Source organism: Pseudorasbora parva, chromosome 23 (genome assembly GCF_024679245.1).
Source record: "Pseudorasbora parva isolate DD20220531a chromosome 23, ASM2467924v1, whole genome shotgun sequence".
Lineage (NCBI taxonomy): Eukaryota > Metazoa > Chordata > Actinopteri > Cypriniformes > Gobionidae > Pseudorasbora > Pseudorasbora parva.
The window spans coordinates 34,629,279-34,650,725 of NC_090194.1; the positions used below are offsets into that span (position 1 = coordinate 34,629,279).

Here is a 21,447-nt window from a genome sequence, read left to right on the forward strand (position 1 = left end):
TTTTTTTTAAAAACATCGATTCACTTCAGAAGGCCTTTATTACCCCGCCAGAGCTGTCTGGAGCACTTTTATAATGGAGAGATGCACTTTATTGGTCTTCCAATTTTGGGCTGCCATTCACCGCCATTATAATGCTTGGAAGTGCGGGACACTTTTAAAACAACTCCGATTGTATTCATCTTGGATGGCTTGAGGGTGAGTAAATTATGGGATCATTTTCATTTTTGGGGGATTTATCCCTTTAAAGGTGCACTATGTAGTATTTTTGCAGTAAAATATCCAAAAACCATTAGGCCGGTGTTATATATTTTGTTCAGTTGAGTACCTACAATATCCCAGATGTTTCCAACTATTTGTAAATTGTGAGAAAATTGCTATTTTAACCAAAGACCAGCATTGTTTCAGCATAGCGTCTGAGGAAGTCGCCTCGTCATATCTGTGCTACCCTGGGTTTCGGCTTAACGGAGTTACGTCATAACATCATTTTAAACACACTTAAATGTATCTGATATGATAAACAGAGCTGCATTAGGCAAGGCAAGGCAAGGCAAGTTTATTTATATAGCACATTTCATACACAATGGCAATTCAAAGTGCTTTACATAGAAAGGAATTTACCTCAAAATCATAACCGGAAGAGCGGATCAGTGCAGGCGCCCGGCGACTGTGTCCCGTCCCGTCATAATAAAAGTCCCGGTATTTGTGAGGCGTGTGTTTGTTTAACAATCGCTCCAGCGGCCGTGCTCAGGTCCATAACACTCGGTCCTGCTCTGCCCTGCTCTGCTTAACACTACAGTAACGTTAATAACCGCATCCATGAACATGATTTCTGCCCGAGTCCTATTTTCCACCGACTGTGAAGTGAAGACCACATGTCCCAAGATGCTGCGCTCACACTTTGCGTCATCAAACTACGCATTTGTTTAGAATAGCCGCCCTCTAGTGGACGGAAAGTTGCATAGTGTACCTTTAAGTGACATGATGTGTATAGCCTTTCTTTTCTATTTTCCTTTAAAGTGTTGTATGTAGGAATGACAGTTAGTGGTTTAAATGGGTACTGCAGTCCAAATGAAAAATATAGGTAGCCCCGCCCCCTCTTTTTCAGACTCGACGCTCACGTGGGTTGTCAGTTTGAGGGCACGCAACAGGAATGAGCGCAATTATTAATGGAAGGCGAGGAGGCTTACACACTAAGTTGATTTTTGTGTTTTAATGTGCTTCTGTTCATAGACATATTGTTTTATTGCAATATTGCTTTTCAGAGAAACAAGTATTTGAACTCAGCATGTTTCCTAAATATCTGCAAAAATATGATGGCATTTTTATGTTTTAGTACAATCAAAAACATGCATACAGCACATTTAAGTTAGATTGATCTTATTAGCTTTATTTCCTGCAAAAGAGAATGTTTTTTTTGGCTTTGCTCAAATTCATTTTTCCAGGTCGTTGGGCCTTTTGCAATGGACATGCACAGACACTTGCTCACAAGTGCACAGGAAGCACACTGTACAATCCCTTAGAGGACCACATTGTATTGTAGAGCTAAATAGCCACTGTTTCTTTTTGCTTCACGTCAATTTGTGGAGCATTTCCGTGGGCTAGTGACGCTCCTCCTGCTCGGCAGCTGCTGATGAATTCTAAGTGACATGGGTTTTTCCTCTTGGCAGCGCAGCAAGGCAAACCTGGCATCGCTGTGTTCCGGAGCTGCTTGCTAAGCGCGCCTTTTCTATTCCAGTTATGAAAGCTTTCTAACACCTGATTTATTGGTTATGTTCGCAAATGAATCAATGTACATTTTGTAAGTAACTTTTTTGGCCATTTTATTGAAAGTACAGACAAATGAGAAATTATGTGGACCAAACAGTGGATAGTCAAGCTGGATTTGAATCCTCATCACCACATAATTATTATTATTTTTATTTTTTAAGGTAAAAAGTAAATGATGATAACCCTGTCCTAGATGTGTAAAGTGCACAGCAACACAACACAAAATGAGCCTTTATGCCTGAAATGTGCATTTTGATGAGCTTCACTAATGTAATATCCACTTGGGTGTAACGTTCCTGCGCATTGATTAGTGGCATGAATACTGAAAAACATATTGCCGTGATTTGTAACAGAAAAATTCAGGGCAAGAGTTGGTTTTGTCAATCAGGAATTGATTGGACTGTGGAAAGTAGATTTTGGTGACGTCAGCTGAAGCAAAGCAAGTTATTGTGGTTTTGAGGAAAACTTATGAGGACATGAAAACCTTTATTTTGTTTGCAATGTACATTAACAAATCATTCACAATAAGACCAGGAACATGCAGTATTTTATCCGTAAGGAATTGTTTGGATGGTGCAATGTGGTTTCTGTATGTCAGGAAAGGGGTCGGTAATGTCAGGCATCCGAGGTAAAGCAAGTATTACATATTGATGAAAGCACCACTAAATCATTCACAATAAGACCAGAAACATGCATTAAGAAGGCAAAGAGTCATCACATTTCAAAGAGAATTTTAATTTAATGTTGACTTTAACATTCTCCTTTTACTCTCTAGTCAGAGCTTCAGAGGACCCGAAACAGAGCCTTGAGGTACTCCTTTCACATTGCTGAGAGTCGAAAATATCTCCTTATTGAATACATTCACAGCTGGAAATGGTAAATGGTAAATGGACTGCATTTATATAGCGCTTTCAACAGACCCTATGGCCATCCAAAGCGCTTTACATATTGCCTCACATTCACCCATTCATACACCGACGGCGATGTCAGCCATGTAAGGCGCCATCCAGCTCGTCGGGAGCAGCTGGGGTTAGGTGTCTTGCTCATGGACACCTCGACACTTGGTCAGGTGGAACCGGGGATCGAACCACCAACCTTTCGGTTTGTAGACAACCTACATGAACCACTGAGCCACTGCCGCCCCTGTAAAAGCTAAGCACAGCAAAAGTCAAGCTGGATTTGTATCCTCATCACCCCCATTAGCAACATAGGTTTAGTTTTTTGTCATTAGTTTTAGTTAATGACAGTAACCCTGTTCTGTGGATTAACTAGTAGAGCCCCTAGGGCCAGCTGTTAAAATGTAATCTGATCTTATTTAGCCTTGGATCAAATCATCAGTTTGTGTTGTTCAAAACTTTTTATTAAGTTTGGGATACCTTTGATCTAAAAAATAATCAAGATTATACTGATCCCAGAAGAAGGGTGGATTTCAGTAATATATACACACATTGTTTTATTTTGCTCTTGTAGATGTTATTAGGCTACCTATTAAGCCATTTGGTAGCCTACAGTAAAGTAAAATATATTTATTGGTGGCATAAAATCCCCAAACAGCTATAAATATCAAACTAAAATATTATATTTATTTTAAAGTGTTTATCACTGTTTGTAAACTACATTGGCGTAATAAGAGATGAACTATTTAAAGTGTCTTTGTGAGTGAAGGCAGTGTCTTGCTACGTGAACATTTTTAAAATGCAAAAGCATGGAGATGTTTTTTTCATATTTTTCCATCACTATGTCCCTTAGGGGCTCCGTAGAGCTCTAGTAATCCAGATTTGGTGATCTGAAAAAGTGTGTATCTAGATCAGAGTGATCCAGTCCAATTTTGCTTTGTAAAACTGGCGCAAAAGTGAGAAGGATTACCTGATCCTGAACATCTGAACCCTAGTCTACGACTTCTAGATATGTAAAGTGCACACCAACACAGCAATAAATGAGCCTTTTAAATGTGCACAAGTTGATGAACTTCATTATTGTAATATTCACTTGGCATAATGTGCTAATCATTAGTCCATGGCTCTAATTACTGTACAAGTTTTGCATAATTGAGCATTAGTACAAGAATAATCTAGTACGTTGTTCAAATTAAAGGTCCTGAGTTTTAATACTATATAGCAAATTTCAACTTCCTTATTTTTTATTTTGTCAAAAAAATTAAACACATTATCTGCCAGCTCTTTAAATAAAGTAAGAATGTCCAACTTTCTCCGTATAAATTCAGTACACTCACAAAGGTTAATATAAACTAGCAAATCCCAACTGCTTGCATCATTGCAAAATGCAAGCTATATTATCATTCGGCTCTAATCTGCTAAATGTGATTTAAAAGATGTGAATATATTTTAATCATTAACATCATGATTTTAGGTCAAGCTGTGTTGTCGTGTGAAAAGCGCTACATAAATAATACTCAAAAGAGTTTATTTGCATGTTTTACAGGGACAAAAAAAGCATGAGGGTGAACAAAAATGATTGATGATGTCTTTCCATGCAATATGAAGCTCAATGTATCCAAATTACATGATGCAAACATCGCACTTTACCTCTTTTGGTCGACAAATTCTTCTTTGATCTGATTACAGACATCCTTGTGTGTTGAAACCAGCCCATCTCTCCGTTTACCACCCACTCGATGCCCCAATTAATCCAAGCTTCATTATCCCACATCTGGTTAAACTGCTTTCTTGAAGTGAGATTACTTACCTTGATGTATTTAAACAGGCCTACTGTATTCTGCAAACTCAGGACTGGTTTGGAAAAAGGGCTTGTGCACGAATGGATCAGGTGTTTTTGCTAGAGGCGCCCGGGTGGTTGGGGGTCTATAAGCCCCAAGGCGCATATAAATCACAGCACATGAGGTCACTAGAGTGTATAGGCAATAATATCAGCCCCGCTGGAGCAGCTGAGGATATAGATTGTGGATGTGTGCAGGGATGTTGGAAACCGCAGGCAGGTGTGGAAAAGAAGTGGCGTTTGCCAAATCCAGGTGTGCTGACATCGCTGATCACTCGGTATCAAGTGCCAAATGTCTAATCTGGTTCCAGAGCGCAATGATGTGGCATTTAGGTTTTAATATGTGAATTCAGATGGCCAATGAAGGTCTGTTGGCCTCTATCTCTGCTACAAATAACTGGTTCTTTGCAGCAACTAGCTTTCATCAATGAACCCTCTTCTTGTGCTATATAGTTCTTTGAAGATTATAAATGTGATTGATGTTTCATTATAGGTTCTTCAGATCTATTTTGGTTTCTGGGTTCCTTAACCCTGTAAAGCATGAAATATTAAATGATAGAACAATCTATTTTTAAAAAACGGAACAGTTTATTGAGCCTTTAGACAAAATATATTTAAAACAAATGTTTTTTTGTGTTTTGTATCATATTTGACAAAAGCAGGCTTTTATGACTCATAATGATTATGGTGAGAATTGGGATGAAAAACGGCTCAGTTTTATTCAGAGGCCCAAACTAAGCACAAAAAAAGCCTTTTAGTGCAGACGCTGATGTTTATATGGCCAAAAAGATGAACTTCTGATTGCTTGTGATGTAAATCAATGAGATCTTTATAACTCTATAGCAGGCTACAGAGTTACAATGTGCATAAATAACAGTCGTTACTCTATATCTGCCAATAATGTCTTAAGATGATATTAAAATGCTTATTTTCATGATCAAAGCTCTGTAGATGTAAAACATGTAATCCAATGCAATACAATGATGATTATGAGATGAACAAATAAACCTTCCTTAAAAGCCTCATGATGATATAGATGCTTACATTTTAAAATGATAAAAAAAAAAAAAAAATGATGCATTGATAATCAAGTGAACCTAAGGTGCTCCAGCTCAGTTAGTGTTCATCTTGAAATATGAATAATAAAAGCCACTCTTATCTTTAGTTTATAAAAATCAATAAAGGTTTTACAGTAAAAAGACTTGAACGCCATAACCCAAAGTGAAACAAATTTATAATTAAACTATACTTTTTTAGCAAGTAAAAGGCTTTTAATGTTATGAACGTGTTTGAGAAAGAAATGAATGAGAGGTGCTCTAATAAAGATGGTACATGTATGTAGGCTGTAAACTGAAGAATGTTTATTTTTATATCAGGGATCTGACCTTTTTTTTATTATTTATTTAATTATTTATTTATTATTATTATTTTTTTTATTCTTATTATTGTCTTTACAACTGTTTTTAACTATGCTTGTTTTAAATTTTTATTCGTCCATATGGTACTCTTTTTCTCATGCATTTGTTACCACTGTTTTAATTAATTTCTATGTAAAGCACTTTGAATTGCCATTGGGTATGAAATGTGCTATACAAATAAACTTGCCTTGCCTTGCCTTTTAAAGTCAATCAGACGACAAGCCATGAAGTAGACTGTGCTAAAGAAAAAGTTTTCATCGTTAGTCTTTTAGAAGCCTGATATATTTGTGTATCAGATATGATACAGTATGGCGTTAAGGCACCAGCATTTTACTTATAAATGTCCTTTTTGGCATCATATTAGAACTTTTTTGTTTCTAATTAGAAAATGTTTTTCTAAAGGGTGCACTGCACCGTTTCTGCCAGTCTCATATTAATCTTGAGTACCTGTAGAGTAGTACTGCATCCTTGATATCTCAGACGTCTTTCACTTGATCACATTTATAAAAGACAGATACACTGTACCGATTCTTTTTAAGAAAACAGCCGAATGCGTACAGCGTGCAGTGGGCAGAGATAAAGAGTCACAGCATACACGCACGCACAAACACACGCACAAACAAACACAGTACATCATGGCATTATCCCTGGATAACTTTTGATTCACTATAAGTTTGTGTTGTTCACATTATATGCACTTACGACTGCCGACAAAACAGACACATCTGATGCAGTTTCACTCACCGCCTACGGTTTCCACTCATGACCGGGAAGAAACACACACACTTGCAGAACTCCGGATAAACAAACGCTATCGACTGTTCTATTAACACTGGGTTAGTTATGAAGCTGAACAAGGTGATCTTTCCCTCACACCAGAAACACACTTCTTTAGTGACATTGTTGAATTTGTGGTCTAAAACAAAATGACAGCGCTGGCGACGGCTACTGTAACCTGAACGAAACTTGTTTGTGTGTGTGTGTGTGTGTGTGCGTGCGTGTGTGTGTGAGTGCTCATCCGGGAGAAGTGCTCATACAAGCAATTCCACCCTTTATGATGTCATAAAGGTCAAATTTATGGTCAATTTTTTTCCGAAACATGTTTGAAGCGTGAAGGAGTGTATTTGGCACAGAAATACTGGCATTCGTCCAACTAATTTTTAAAAAATGTTGTCCATGTTTAGCGTGAGAATCAACTCTCTAACAGTGTAAATAAGCCAGGAGGCATGAAATAGCATTAGACCCCCCCCCTTAAGATTGTTTAGTAGAAGGTTTAGTGTGTTTTGTATCAAACTCATCTAAAGATTTCCACAGCTGTGCTCACTTTTTATGATGCTGTGTATATTTCATGGCTCAGTGATATTGAATTTGCTTTAGCCATTAATACAATAATGCAATCAATGTCCTGAACATCCCAGTATAGAAAATGACATTTAGGGCACATCGATGCACTGCCCCCAACAACTCACCCTACCAGAAAGACATGGACCGGCTCCTAATCTATTATACTCTCTGACAAATGGGTTTTCAGTCGTTGCTTTTGCATGTGCATAAGTGTTGCTTAATAAAAGCTGTAACACCAAATAAATGGAAAACACTTTGAACAAAATCAAACGAGAAGCTTGCACATAATTGTAGAAGATATCCTACAAATTGCTTTGATTTAGACGGCAAAAAAGAGCTCAGTGTCAGGACAAAATGTGTTGCCTGTAATAAATCTTGTTAAGCTATAGAGCAAAACGTCTCCCGGTTCCTTCCTTTTCTTTGTTTATCGTCCCATAAATGTGTCTCCGTCTGCATTGGATGTTATTTGTATGTAGCTTATTTAGAGTTGCAGGCGTTTACATTCAAGTGCAAGGCTGATGTTTTTGTCAGCGTCAGCGTTTCGTATTAATCTCAGCAGGGTTTTCAGCCCAGCTAATGCAAACACATTTGATTTTTTGTTGATGGTTTCGGTGCAGCCTTTGAAGATCCAGCAGGCCCTTAGAGACGCCAGGAATGTGTGTTCGTATGTGATGGACGCCGCCGCGCCTTCTATGGAAACGGCTGACGAGATGAATAGTGACAGCGCTGGTGAGAGTGTGATGTAATTTCTGATCATCACTCTCCATCTATTTCCTCTTTATTCAGTCTCTGTGTCCTCCTCCTCTTCATTTCACCCCCAGATGGCAATCAGTCATGTCCTCTGTCACCTCGACATTTTCAATCAGCGGTTCAAGCATCTCCGTGGGGACGAAATAGAATTTGCCCAACACGCCGGAAAGAGCGGTGCATTGACTCATTAATGATATGACATGCTGTAATGTCAAAAGGCACCGAGCAGATTTCATTTTCACTGGAGATAAAGCACAAAACAGCTGTTGTAATTGCTCTACCTTTAAAAATGTATTTCCCGACTGATGCGTCTCCGTATGCGCAGCATGGCGCTCCTCTAAAATCCCCTCTGTTGTTGATTATGATCGAGCCGTAATATGGACAGATGGGAGTTTTGGGTTGTGTATTTAAGCATTCGACGCTGCAGATGTTTGACTGTTGTGCTCTTGTGTTTCAGGACGGGCTGCGAGATGTACGGCAGGCAGATGGAGTCCACCGTTGGAACCGAGGAGCTGACGGACGAGGAGAAGGAAATGATCAACAACGTGCTGGCGAGAGCCAAGAAGATGGAGGCCATGGAGCAAGAGAGGATTGGGTGAGACATTGACTTGTTCTTTTCCCGATTGAGATCTCTTGAACTTGTCATTTGTCTCTCCTAGACACCAAGGAGACTTTTTTTTTTTTTTTTTTTTGATAGACCCAGAAAAAACTTGAAAGTGAATACTTTTATTCAGCAAGGAACCATTCATTTGATCAAAAGTAACTTCAAATACAGTCGGTTCTTTTAAACTTTATATTCGTCAAATAATCTCAAAGTATCACAGTTTTCACAAAAATACTGTTTTCAAAATTGATAATAATCATAAATGTTTACTGAGCATCAAGTCATCATATTAGAATGATTTCTGAAGGATCATGTGACACTGAAGACTGGAGTAATGATGATAAATTCAGCTTTGATCACAGGAATAAATTACATTTTACAATACACTCACCTAAAGGATTATTAGGAACACCTGTTCAATTCCTCATTAATGCAATTATCTAATCAACCAATCACATGGCAGTTGCTTCAATGCATTTAGGGGTGTGGTCCTGGTCAAGACAATCTCCTGAACTCCAAACTGAATGTCAGAATGGGAAAGAAAGGTGATTTAAGCAATTTTGAGCATGGCATGGTTGTTGGTGCCAGACGGGCCGGTCTGAATATTTCACAATCTGCTCAGTTACTGGGATTTTCACACACAACCATTTCTAGGGTTTACAAAGAATGGTGTGAAAAGGGAAAAACATCCAGTATGCGGCAGTCCTGTGGGCGAAGATGCCTTGTTGATGCTCGAGGTCAGAGGAGAATGGGCCGACTGATTCAAGCTGATAGAAGAGCAACTTTGACTGAAATAACCACTCGTTACAACCGAGGTATGCAGCAAAGCATTTGTGAAGCCACAACACACACAGCCTTGAGGCGGATGGGCTACAACAGCAGAAGACCCCACCGGGTACCACTCATCTCCACTACAAATAGGAAAAAGAGGCTACAGTTTGCACAAGCTCACCAAAATTGGACAGTTGAAGACTGGAAAAATGTTGCCTGGTCTGATGAGTCTCGATTTCTGTTGAGACATTCAGATGGTAGAGTCAGAATTTGGCGTAAACAGAACGAGAGCATGGATCCATCATGCCTTGTTACCACTGTGCAGGCTGGTGGTGGTGGTGTAATGGTGTGGGGGATGTTTTATTGGCACACTTTAGGCCCCTTAGTGCCAATTGGGCATCGTTTAAATGCCACGGCCTACCTGAGCATTGTTTCTGACCATGTCCATCCCTTTATGACTACCATGTACCCATCCTCTGATGGCTACTTCCAGCAGGATAATGCACCATGTCACAAAGCTTAAATCATTTCAAATTGGTTTCTTGAACATGACAATGAGTTGACTGTACTATAATGGCCCCACAGTCCCCAGATCTCAACCCAATAGAGCATCTTTGGGATGTGGTGGAACGGGAGCTTCGTGCCCTGGATGTGCATCCCACAAATCTCCATCAACTGCAAGATGCTCTCCTATCAATATGGGCCAACATTTCTAAAGAATGCTTTCAGCAGCTTGTTGAATCAATGCCATGTAGAATTAAGGCAGTTCTGAAGGCGAAAGAGGGTCAAACACAGTATTAGTATGTGTTCCTAATAATCCTTTTGGTAAGTGTATATTCACATAAAAATAGTTATTTTAAATGTTAATATCATCGCACCCTTTTACTGTTTTTACTGTATTTTTGACCAAATAAATGCAGCCTTAATTAAAAAATTTAACATCTGGTTATTCCCTATTGTTATGCGAGGTGTGATGTTAAATAATAATCTGTTTTTTACTGTACACCTTTTACTTTGGCTGCATGAGACGAGAACACATTTTTATAATTTCTTGGGACAAGAAGGAGCCAGAGTTTTATATGTTTGTGTTATAAGTAGGCTTTCGTGTTGCATATCACACATGCACACTTCAGTAAGCCCTTAAAACGCAGGTTACATCTGTGTCTTTTTTTATTTATCTCATGAAATTCTAGTAACAACTGAGACAACTTTGATATTGAGGTGAATTAAATCATAATGGAGAACTCCATTAAGTCTCTTGGGATATGAACAATGTCTGTGCAATAAAATTTTCCTCTGCTTAAAACTATTATCCCAAATGTCTGTTCCAGAAAGCTATACAATTAAATGGAGACAAATAGAATTTGCAGAAGCTTCTGCTTGTTTGATTTAGTTTTATGGTATCAGGATGATTTATTTTTAGCTCTGTACTTCTATTTTATGTCAACATTTGTGTCATATGTTTCCAATTTTAATCCTCATATGGCATTTTAGAAGAAACATCTGTAACAGTAGCAAAAGTTGGGATTTAAAAGACATTTGATGTTCATTAATATTATTGATTTAAAGCACCACAAAAGAAAGAACAAAATTTGAACTGAATGGAGCTTAAAGGGTTAGAAAATGTCGTTCGACACCCATACGACTTCCGCTCATCTTCGGAACATAAATGAAGATATTTTTGTTGAAATCCGATGGCTCAGAAAGGCCTTCATTGACACCAATGTCATTTCCTCTCTCAAGACCCATAAAGGCACTGAAGACGTCGTTACAAAGCCCATCTCACTACAGCGGCTCTATTTTATGAAGCGACGAGAATAGCTTTTGTGCACAAAGAACAACTAAATAACAACTTGTATAGTGATGGCCGATTTTAAAACACTTCCTCCTGAAGCTTCAGAGCTTAATGGATCAGCAGTTTGGATCGCCAAAGTCTCGTGATTTCAGCGGTTTGGTGGTTTAACACGCGCTCCGAATCAGGAATCCATTCAATGATTCATAAAGCTCCTAGGCTTCAGGAAGCGGTGTTTTGAAATCGGCCCATCACTATATAAGTCGTTATTTAATTTTTTTTGTGCACAAAAACTATTCTCGTCGTTTCCTAAAATGATTGTAAATCCATTGCAGTGAGATGGGCGTTGTAATGACGTCTTTAGTGCCTTTTATGGGTCTTGACAGAGGAAATTGGTTTTAATGAAACATTGGTGTCAATGAAGGCCTTTCTGAACCATCGGATTTCAACAAAAATATCTTCATTTGTGTTCCGAAGACGAACGGAGGTCTTGACAGATTTTTCATTTTTGGGTGAACTAATCCTTTAATAATGACACTATTGTCTTCAGAGCTGTTTTACAGCTGAAATAAAATTTGGTTCATAATTTTATAACATTAACTCTGTGAATCCATATTGTATAAAGCACTATAAATAAATGTGACTTTTCTTGATACTTAAAAGGCAATGTGTAATTTCTGCATTGCCAACAGCACAAATGCAATTGACTTTTCAAAAAGGTTTTTTTCCCCCAACCATTCACTCTTCCACTGGTTGACCAAACAGGTTTTCGTCAGAACCTCAGGAAAGCTATCACATTAGCCCACAGATCTGGACTGGACAAAAGCAATATTGACCAACACCTGAGACCCAGTGATAGAGGGACATTGGCTCATAGTTTCCTCTTATTCTGCAGGGCAATTCAGCCCAAGCACATCTGTCCAAGTGATTGAGAAGACGAGTGTGTTTAAGCTTTTTTTTACAAGCCAAGAGTCAGCCGAGGAATGTGCTGGAAGAAATTAATAGTGCTAACTAAACAAGAACGGCACTGCCTTCTTTCTCACTCTCTCTCTCAGCACTTTGCTTGCAAAAGCCTTCACTCACAGTTCTTTACATCAATGCATTTGTATTTAACCACTTGGAGGAGAGTGTGCTGACGTTATACTTTGTCGTTTTTCATCCCGCAGGCGTCTGGTAAATCGCCTGGACAGCATGAAGCGGACGGCCTGCGGTGACGGCTACTCCCGATGCTTACTCTGCGGCCAGCAGTTCGGCCTCACGGGCGTCAGCGCAGTCGTGTGTGCCGAGTGTAAAAAGGTAGACGTAAAGCGTGTCTCAATTCAGAGACTGCATCCTTCAAAGGACGCAGGCTTCAAAGGCGTCCGCACAGAGGTTGTTAAAAGGGACGGTCTAGTCTAAAGCTGAAAGTATACTTCGTTTTTTTACACGTATGTGAGCACATTCGAATGCACAGCCTTGCAAAATATACTTCTTTTGACTTGTACACATACATGGACAACGTTGAAATGTTCAATTCTCAAGGTGTTTTTTCTTCTTTTCCATTCTGGCCCTGAAGGAGTTTTGGTTCCTTGCCACCATTGGCTTTGGCTTTTGGCTTCCTCAGTTAGGGACTCCTAAATTTCAACTATATTATCGATCTGCCCGCATTGGCACTATGATAATTGAAATGAGCTGGATGACATCACCGTTTTCTCCAGAGGGGCTGTACAGCCGAATCAAATTCTGTTGCATTATCTTCCTGTTAACACGGTGAAGCTGTTTTGAAACAAATGGAATTTATAAATAAAGGTGACTTGATTTGAAGTTTTGAGCAATCTCTCACCACGAGTTACAACCCATCTGAAAACTGCAAAAAAATTGAATGCGCATGTGCAACCTTACAAAAATATGGCGTGCGCGTTCAGTACGTGTGTACCCTTCTAATGACGAAATTTGCACTGTACTCTGACCTACGCGTATGCATAAAAAAATAACTATACCTTGGCCTTGAAGGTGCAGTGTGTACATTTTAGCGCCATCTAGCAGTGAGGTTGCGAGTTGCAACCGCCCACCGCTTAGCCCTCCATTTTGAAGCACATAGAGAAGCTACGGTGGCTGACACAGGACAAAGATGTCAAGGTCGGAGAGAGCAGCAAGCATTCTGTGGTGAAGGTTGTCCATTTAGGGCTACTGTAGAAAGATGGCAGAACAAAATGGTGCCTTCACTGAAAGGAGAACCTTCACTTTTTATCCGATAAGAAAATGTGCTATGATGGAATAAATTTGCAGCGGACCGATCTGGTTGCACAGCATCTGACATGCTGTTTTGGTTGTTCCAAAATGCCTAAGCAACGCCTGTCGTCAAAGTGGTTCAGTATAATTACCTTCCAGAGCCATCTTACACGACTGCGTTCCCAGACCGCAGGTATCTGCCTCTGAAAACAAGATAACTTTATTGCGTTTCGTCTGCACGCTGTGAGACACAAGTCATTTATTATATACAAAACTATTATATACAGTGGCTTCTCCTACTGCAGCAACTTTTCTTAGTGATATTGAATGGCAGTTTATTGGTTACGTTTTTTGTCCTCTTCGGCTCAGTGGATAGTAAAAGTGCTTTATTCGCAAATGTTTTATGCATTTAAATTTTTCGCGACTTTCGACGGAAATTGTTACAGGTGCCGTTGACGAGTAAATTCAACTATCTGAAAAACAAAACTGTTTCACATAATACAGATTATAAACTTCATCTAAAATCTTAGTAGATCTGCCAATTTTATCTGCTTTAAGATGTATTATTATTTAAATTGTTGTTACATTTGCATCATTAAATATTCGAGTAAGTTGAAACCCAACACTTACATTTAAAAGTGAAATCTGGCATTCTCTCTCAAAAATTCCAGTTCATCAGCGGACAGGGAATTCTGGGATAGTCGAGGGAATCTGCTTGTTCTGTCGCATTTGTAGGTTTCATTCGACCCTGTGAGTTGGGACAGTCACCGAAGGATGCTGAATTGGGACACATAACATTCGCCTTCGACCTCATTCAATTATCTAATGCACGTCTTCCAATAATGATGGTCCAAAAATAACCACGCAGAAATGAATGAATGAGTGATATGCACTTATGTTTATTATGCCCTGCCCATTACTGAGCCATGTGCACGTTAAAGAGGGATGCCAATCAGTCTACATGATCGAAAATAAAGACACAGTCACAGTGCATAGGCCTGTTTTTTTTTTTTTGGCGCATGACACAAAGATCAATACTCTTTATTGATCCCGTAGGGGCTATATAGTGTGTGGGCTTTTTTCCAGCAGTGATGGAACTCCAGAGGAGGTTAATGCCACCCGAGTGCGTTTACACCTGCGCAGCCTCCTGAGGCTTGTTTGTGTTTCACCCCCACAGAACATGTGCACTAAGTGTGGCGTTAAAAGCATCAGTCATTCTGGTCCAAAATGGCTGTGCAAAATCTGCTGTGAGCAAAAAGAGGTGAGATACAAACATTTTTGATCATTCACAGTTTTTTTTATTTCACAGTTTGGGGATTTTTGAGACAGCAATGACAGTTCATTGTGACTGTCATGCTTAAAACAAAAAGTGTCATGAAAATAGTCCATGCGACTACTTACTTTGTTAAAAAATATATGGCTGAATTACTGTGCAGCGTTTACTACAGTTAAAGGGTTAGTTCACCCAAAATGAAATGTCTGTCATTAACTCCTCCCCCTAATGTCGTTCCACACCCGTAAGACCTCCGTTCATCTTCACACACAGTTTAAGATATTTTATATTTAGTCCGAGAGCGTATGCAAGTGTATGCACACTATACTGTCCATGTCCAGAAAGGGAATAAAAACATCATCACAGTAGTCCATATGAGACATCAGTGGGTTAATTAGAGTCTCATGAAGCATCCAAAATACATTTGGGTCCAAAAATAACAAAAACTACGACTTTATTCAGCATTGTCTTCTCTTCCGCGTTTGTTTTCAATCCTCAAATAAAGATTCAAACGGTTATGAATCAGCGTATTGATTCATGATTCGGATCACCAATGTCACGTGATTTCAGCAGTTTGACACGCGATCCGAATCACGAATCAATCCGCTGATTTATAACCGTTTGAATCTTTATTTGAGGATTGAAAGCAAACCAGAAAGAGAAGACAATGCTGAATAAAGTCGTAGTTTTTGTTATTTTTGGACCAAAATGTATGGAACGACGTTAGGATGAGTCATTAATGACATAAATTCAATTTTTGGGTGAACTAACCCTTTAAGTTAGCAAATTTGCATATTCATGTATCATATACTAAATGAAACAAGGGTGTAGAGTTATATTTTTAATGCATTAATTTTTACACAGGAAAAAAAACATTTAAATATGGTGATCAAAGATAATGACAACGTTCTCCTGTTTGGGTGATTATTCTTTATATTGCGAATCGCTCATGTTTAAACCACTGTTTTGCATAAGTTATGCTTTCAGATGCTTGTTAATGTAAATCTACAGTTACCTGCCACCGGCACAGTTCTTTGTTGTGATGGCTGTGCTGTCGGTGCAATGCTTATGCATCTGTGCATGTCTGATTGAACAAATCGGTTCCTACAACATTTCTAAATCAACTCCTAAAGAAGTGCTCTATAAATAATATTTCAGTGGCTGCACAGAATAATTATTCTGTTTGTCACTCAGAGATATAAATGGATAGGATGGATCAGCACCTCTGACTTTTGAAGACACTTTTACAGTGATGATTCATCCTTTTGACAATGTAAGTCACGGTTAGTCTCGTTGTCAGACAGGGTCAGTAGCAGCAGGAGATGTGACTCTCTTTAATGCAGCGAGATCGTTAAGCCTGAATCCCTTTTACGTTTAATCCGTCCAGTCGCTGACATTCAGAGTTCCTGCATTTTCATAATCCAGCCATTCCAGCTCCCAGCTGACGCTTATTTGGATGGTAATTGGCTGAGATGAGATTCACAGGTGCTGTAAAAGAAAACTAAACAAACTTGTGTAATTCAGCATTGCTTTTGCAATTACTTGGCTGCCGATAAACAATCCATCCTATTTTTCCGAGTCTATGAATCCTAGCTAATGTTGTTATGTATGTTTTATCTCCTAAGACTCAGTTAGGTTTGAAAATTGCTTTGTTTTTTTGTAACTTCACAGCACATCAAATTACTTGTGGAGCTTGGAAAGTGGAACAGCGAAGATTGGAGAAACAAGGCTGATTTTAAAATGAAATTAACATTTCCCCCCGTTGGCTGTAGTCTGTTTTAGGTCAAAATTACTTTAGCAGACTCTAACAATTCACTCACACAAGCAAGAGTTTGCTAAACTGAGCACAAATGTATGTTATTAGTGGTGAATTAGAATAAATCAGTGCACTACAATGACAGTTGCCAAATAACTATTTTATTCTTTCCCTAAGATGCTGAAGCGGTCTGGGGCCTGGTTTTTCAAAGGTTTACCACAGCAGGTTTTACCCGCTCCTTTACCGATCTCTAATGAGAGAGCGCTCAGTACAAACAGCGCACCAACTCCTACCAATCCGTCAACCGGTCAAGAGTCTTCAATACCTCCACGGGCCAAAAATGGAGGTAAACGTCTAATTACGAATTCTGAATACCCAGCAGTTTTTTAATGCATTCGCACTAGGCACGAGTAATTTATTGCAATGTTTTCATAATTCACGGTTCAAAGGAACTGATATATTTTTTCTTTCTGGAAAATTGCTTTGGATTGCAATTCAGAGAGCATGCAGGTCACCGGCAGAGAGCAGCAGATATCTGGTGTGTGTCCTGCATTTCAATAACACGTAATATCACTTGGAGGAAATGAGGCTTATGATCATGCAGTATCATTTTCCCGTTTTCTCCATGCTCAGCAGAAACGATGCCCCCTAAACGCGAGGAGCATTCTGTCACATCCCAAAGAGCCCTAGAAGAAGACAGAGGTAGACAGTCTTTGAGCAGGAACACCTTTCAGTCAAACGTAGCCATGGAAAGCCAAACGAACCCACCTGTGGTGACCAGAGAAGTGCCGGCTCTGAGCTCCAAACCTCCGGTGGCGACCTTTCCCACGACTTCCATACAAAAAGGTGAGAGGAATATCCAACTCAGGGATTATCCACAATATGTAGCAGTAATGCTTCAGCAATGGTGATATTATAAAAGTTTTTTCCCTTTCGATTGTGTACATGTATGATCGGATTTGATTCTAAATTGACACTCCATAATTGTTTATTAAAAAGATAAGCAATCAGATTAGGCATTAATATTATTATATGCGTAAAAGTAAAACTCAAATGTATGATTTCATTAAAAAAGAACAGACAAATATATAATGTTTAAACATCTATTAAATAATGTTTATTATGTCTATTGTATTTATTACTATGTGTATTTTTGGCCATTCTGTATTTGGAGTTGATATGCTCACATTGTGCTTGAATTTAAAAATACTCTGATTAATAAAGTCGGATGCATTTAGGAACATGTTTTGTGCATAAGGATATTTGATCAACATTTCGCAAATTGATGTATGATCACATCTAGGATCATTCTACATGCGTCTTTATAAACGAGGGCCCTGGTTGTAAGTTTGAATCCTGCATGGCTTTAATTTGGCCATCGTGCCCTTGATCGAGATGATTAACCTCAGATTGCTCCAGAGGGACTGAACCTATAATAAGCAAACTGCTACGCATCAGCCAAATGGCTTCTTTCAGTTGGTTGATGCATCTGGAGGTATCGATCTGGATGCTTAACTCTGTTGGGTTCATTCCTTAATTGTTTTTAGTGTAACACTGTAGCAATTGCACAGATTTTCACAATAAGTGCGCATCTCTCTGATTTATAAAGTGGGATGCATTTAGGAACATTTGTGCGTATGGATGTTTTATCAATAGTTTGTAGGAACATTTAAGAAATTGTGCGTTCACATTTAGGATAATTCTACTCACCTCTTTATAAATGTGGCCCCTGGATTGGTAACCAAAAAGTTGTAGGTTTGCATCCTGCAAGGTTTTGATGTGTCGCCATTGATCAAGACGCTTAACCTCCGATTGCTCCAGAAGGACTGAACCTATAAGCTTATTGTCGATTGCTGTGGATAAAACAGCTACATTTCTTCTTAGATTTGGTTGCTTCATCTGGAGGCATCGATCTGGATGCTTAACTTGGTGATTACTGCTTCATTCCTTGATTGTTTTTAATGTTACACTGGAGCAATTGCACAGATTTTTCTTAAACAGAATCTGCACATTAAGTGCACCTCTTTCGGATGTATAAAGTGGGATGCATTTAGGAACATTTTTGTGCGTATGGATGTTTTATCAATCGTTTGCAGGAACAATTTGGAAATTGTTGTGTGCTCACATTTAGGATAATTCTACTCACATCTTTATAAATGTGGCCCCTGGGTTGGTAAACAAAATGTTGAAGGTTTTGATGTGTCGCCATTGATCAAGGTGCTTGCTCCAGAGGGATTGAACCAAAGCATATTTCTGAATGCTTTGGATAAAAACAGTTAAATTGCTTCTTAGAGTTGCATCTGGCGGTATCAATCTGGATGCTTAACTTGGTGATTTACTGGTTCCTTCTTTGATTATTTTTAGTGTAACACTGGAGCAATAGCACACATTTTACTTCAACAGAATCTGCACATTAAGTTCATGTCTCTTGGTATGAATCCTAGATCCTGCGAGTCGACCGGAGGCCAGGGCACCACCTGCTACGCAGAGCAACGCACGTTTGCCAGCTGCCAACAGCGTTCCTGCTTCACGCCAGCCACCACCCCCCACTGCAGAGGATGAAGAGGATGCCAACAGCTATGACTCTGACGATGCTAGTAAGATGCTAATTTGCACTGACATATGGACATGTTTGTACCCCATGGGAACCAAACAGAACAAAATGGTTTACCGTGGAAGTCTTGCATCACAGATTTCGTAAACTCAGCAGACGCGTGTTTGAGATGCCGTTGATGCAAGACTTATTTTTTGGTGTCAGCCTTTTTTGTCTTTCTTGTTCATTTCTCTGACACGATGTTGTCCACTTTCCAGCCACTTTGGGCATGCTGGAGTTCAGTCTGCTCTACGAGGAGGAGAAAAACGAACTGCACTGCAATATAATCAAAGCAAAGGTATTGTCTTTCTTCCCAAGAACGAACCGTTTCGATGCAGTCTATTTCTGCTCTGAAAACATGTTTCTGAAGGATCATGTCACCATAACTGCTAACCGTGCAATTATTCCATCTTTGGTGAAGGGTCTGAAGCCAATGGACTCCAATGGTCTGGCGGATCCGTATGTGAAATTGCACTTGCTGCCAGGAGCCAGTAAGGTACTTAACCTGCTGAAGTTAAATATCACTAGCTAAGTTTACATGCAAACTAAATATCCATTAGCATTTGAATTGACAGCTCAATCAGATTGAAAAGCGATTGCACCAATGACATTATTGCGGTGGCTCTCCGGTTTTTAGCCCATCAGCTTAAAGGGTTAGTTCACCCAAAAATGAAATGTCTGTCATTAACTCCTCACCCTAATGTCGTTCCACACCCGTAAGACCTCCGTTCATCTTCACACACAGTTTAAGATATTTTATATTTAGTCCGAGAGCGTATCTAAGTGTATGCACACTATACTGTCCATGTCCAGAAAGGGAATAAAAACATCATCACAGTAGTCCATATGAGACATCAGTGGGTTAATTAGAGTCTCATGAAGCATCCAAAATACATTTGGGTCCAAAAATAACAAAAACTACGACTTTATTCAGCATTGTCTTCTCTTCCGCGTTTGTTTTCAATCCTCAAATAAAGATTCAAACGGTTATGAATCAGCGTATTGATTCATGATATGGATCGCCAATGTCACCTGATTTCAGCAGTTTGACACGCGATCCGAATCATGAATCAATACACTGATTCATAACCGTTTGAACGACATTAGGGTGAGTCATTAATGACTTAAATTTCATTTTTGGGTGAACTAACCCTTTAAGTTTTGTTCAGAATACATGTAATGCACATGTAAAGGAAAATTTGACTTCTGATTGGCGATAGTGCATGTAAACATACCTGCTGTTATGATTGACATTGATAACTCGGAATGGAATATATACACAAAAGTGTTTTGTCAATCTCTTAGTCTAACAAGCTGAGAACAAAGACGCTTCGTACCACTTTGAACCCTGTGTGGAACGAGACCCTTATTTATCATGGCATCACTAATGAAGACATGCAGAAAAAGACTCTCAGGTAAAACCAGCTCTTATGTATGTAATGCACTGAAGCTTTCCCAGGTAAATGTGAATGGTCAACATAATGCTAATTGTTTACAATTCTCCTTCCTCAATGGATGAAGTCATATGCATGATAGAATGAGCTGAACATTGCGTTTTCTTGCATTGCATTTGCAATTTAAAGATTCTTGGAGAGCCTCATTGATGTATTCAGCTAGAATAGTTTGCAGCGGACTTAATTAAAGCCTTGACATTTCCCAGAGTGGAAAGGTTCAGCATCCGCATTGTTCCCTGGCAGGCTTTCTGTCAGTGATGAGGACAAGTTCGGCCATAATGAGTTTATCGGCGAGACACGGGTGGTCTTGAAAAAACTGAAGCTGAACCAGAAGAAGACCTTCAATGTGTGTCTGGAGAGAGTGATTCCGGTAAGCTGAAGGGAGACTAAAGGGTTTGGGGTGCGTTTACTGTAATGACGCCATTGTATTGAGTTGACTGTGTTTAACATCGCGTACGCAGGTGAGACGTTCTGCTGGCGCAGGTGCTTCTCGAGGCATGGCGCTCTACGAGGAGGAGGTAACGCCATCATACATTTAAGAATTACGCATGAAAATAAATACACTACCAGTCAAAAGTGTGGAATAATCACAGTTTTTGAAAGAAGTTTCTTCTGCTTCCTAAGGCAGCATTTATTTGAATAAAAAATACCATAAAACTGTAATATTTTTAAAATATTTTTACTATTTAAAATTTAATTCATATTTGCATGTTTCAAAATGTAATTTATTTCTGTGATGCAAAGCTACATTTTCAGCATCATTACTGCAGCATCAAACATTATATGCATTTTATTTTTAGGATTCTTTAATTTGATAAAAAAGAAAAACGATTTTAACAAATCTCAAGTTTTTTTACTGTCAGTTTTGATCAATTTAATGCTGAATAAAACAATTAATTATATCTTTTTTGTATTATTATTTAACCAAATATTTTAAATGGCAGTGTATCGGTTTCCAATAACTGTTTTCATCATTGA

At 39.0% G+C, this 21,447-nt stretch overlaps 1 protein-coding gene across 4 annotated transcripts in view; it reads left to right on the top strand.

Annotated features, from left to right (window-relative positions):
- The window catches only part of rph3aa (rabphilin 3A homolog (mouse), a), a 38,216-nt gene that overhangs the window by 10,902 nt on the left and 5,867 nt on the right, over window positions 1-21,447 (top strand). Inside the window, exons 1-13 of one of the 4 annotated variants that reach the window (XM_067433061.1) lie at window positions 7,788-7,994; window positions 8,473-8,610; window positions 12,349-12,478; window positions 14,571-14,654; window positions 16,600-16,768; window positions 16,922-16,960; window positions 17,056-17,268; window positions 18,867-19,019; window positions 19,234-19,313; window positions 19,437-19,511; window positions 20,321-20,430; window positions 20,713-20,839; window positions 20,931-20,987. In XM_067433061.1, the coding sequence (XP_067289162.1) occupies window positions 8,486-8,610; window positions 12,349-12,478; window positions 14,571-14,654; window positions 16,600-16,768; window positions 16,922-16,960; window positions 17,056-17,268; window positions 18,867-19,019; window positions 19,234-19,313; window positions 19,437-19,511; window positions 20,321-20,430; window positions 20,713-20,839; window positions 20,931-20,987 (1,362 nt within the window). In that variant the 5' untranslated portion in view covers window positions 7,788-7,994; window positions 8,473-8,485. Of the gene's footprint in view, window positions 1-7,787; window positions 7,995-8,472; window positions 8,611-12,348; window positions 12,479-14,570; window positions 14,655-15,431; window positions 16,519-16,599; window positions 16,769-16,921; window positions 16,961-17,055; window positions 17,269-18,866; window positions 19,020-19,233; window positions 19,314-19,436; window positions 19,512-20,320; window positions 20,431-20,712; window positions 20,840-20,930; window positions 20,988-21,447 lie in introns of those variants that run through there. The other 3 variants (XM_067433060.1, XM_067433062.1, XM_067433063.1) reach the window with 3 other exon arrangements.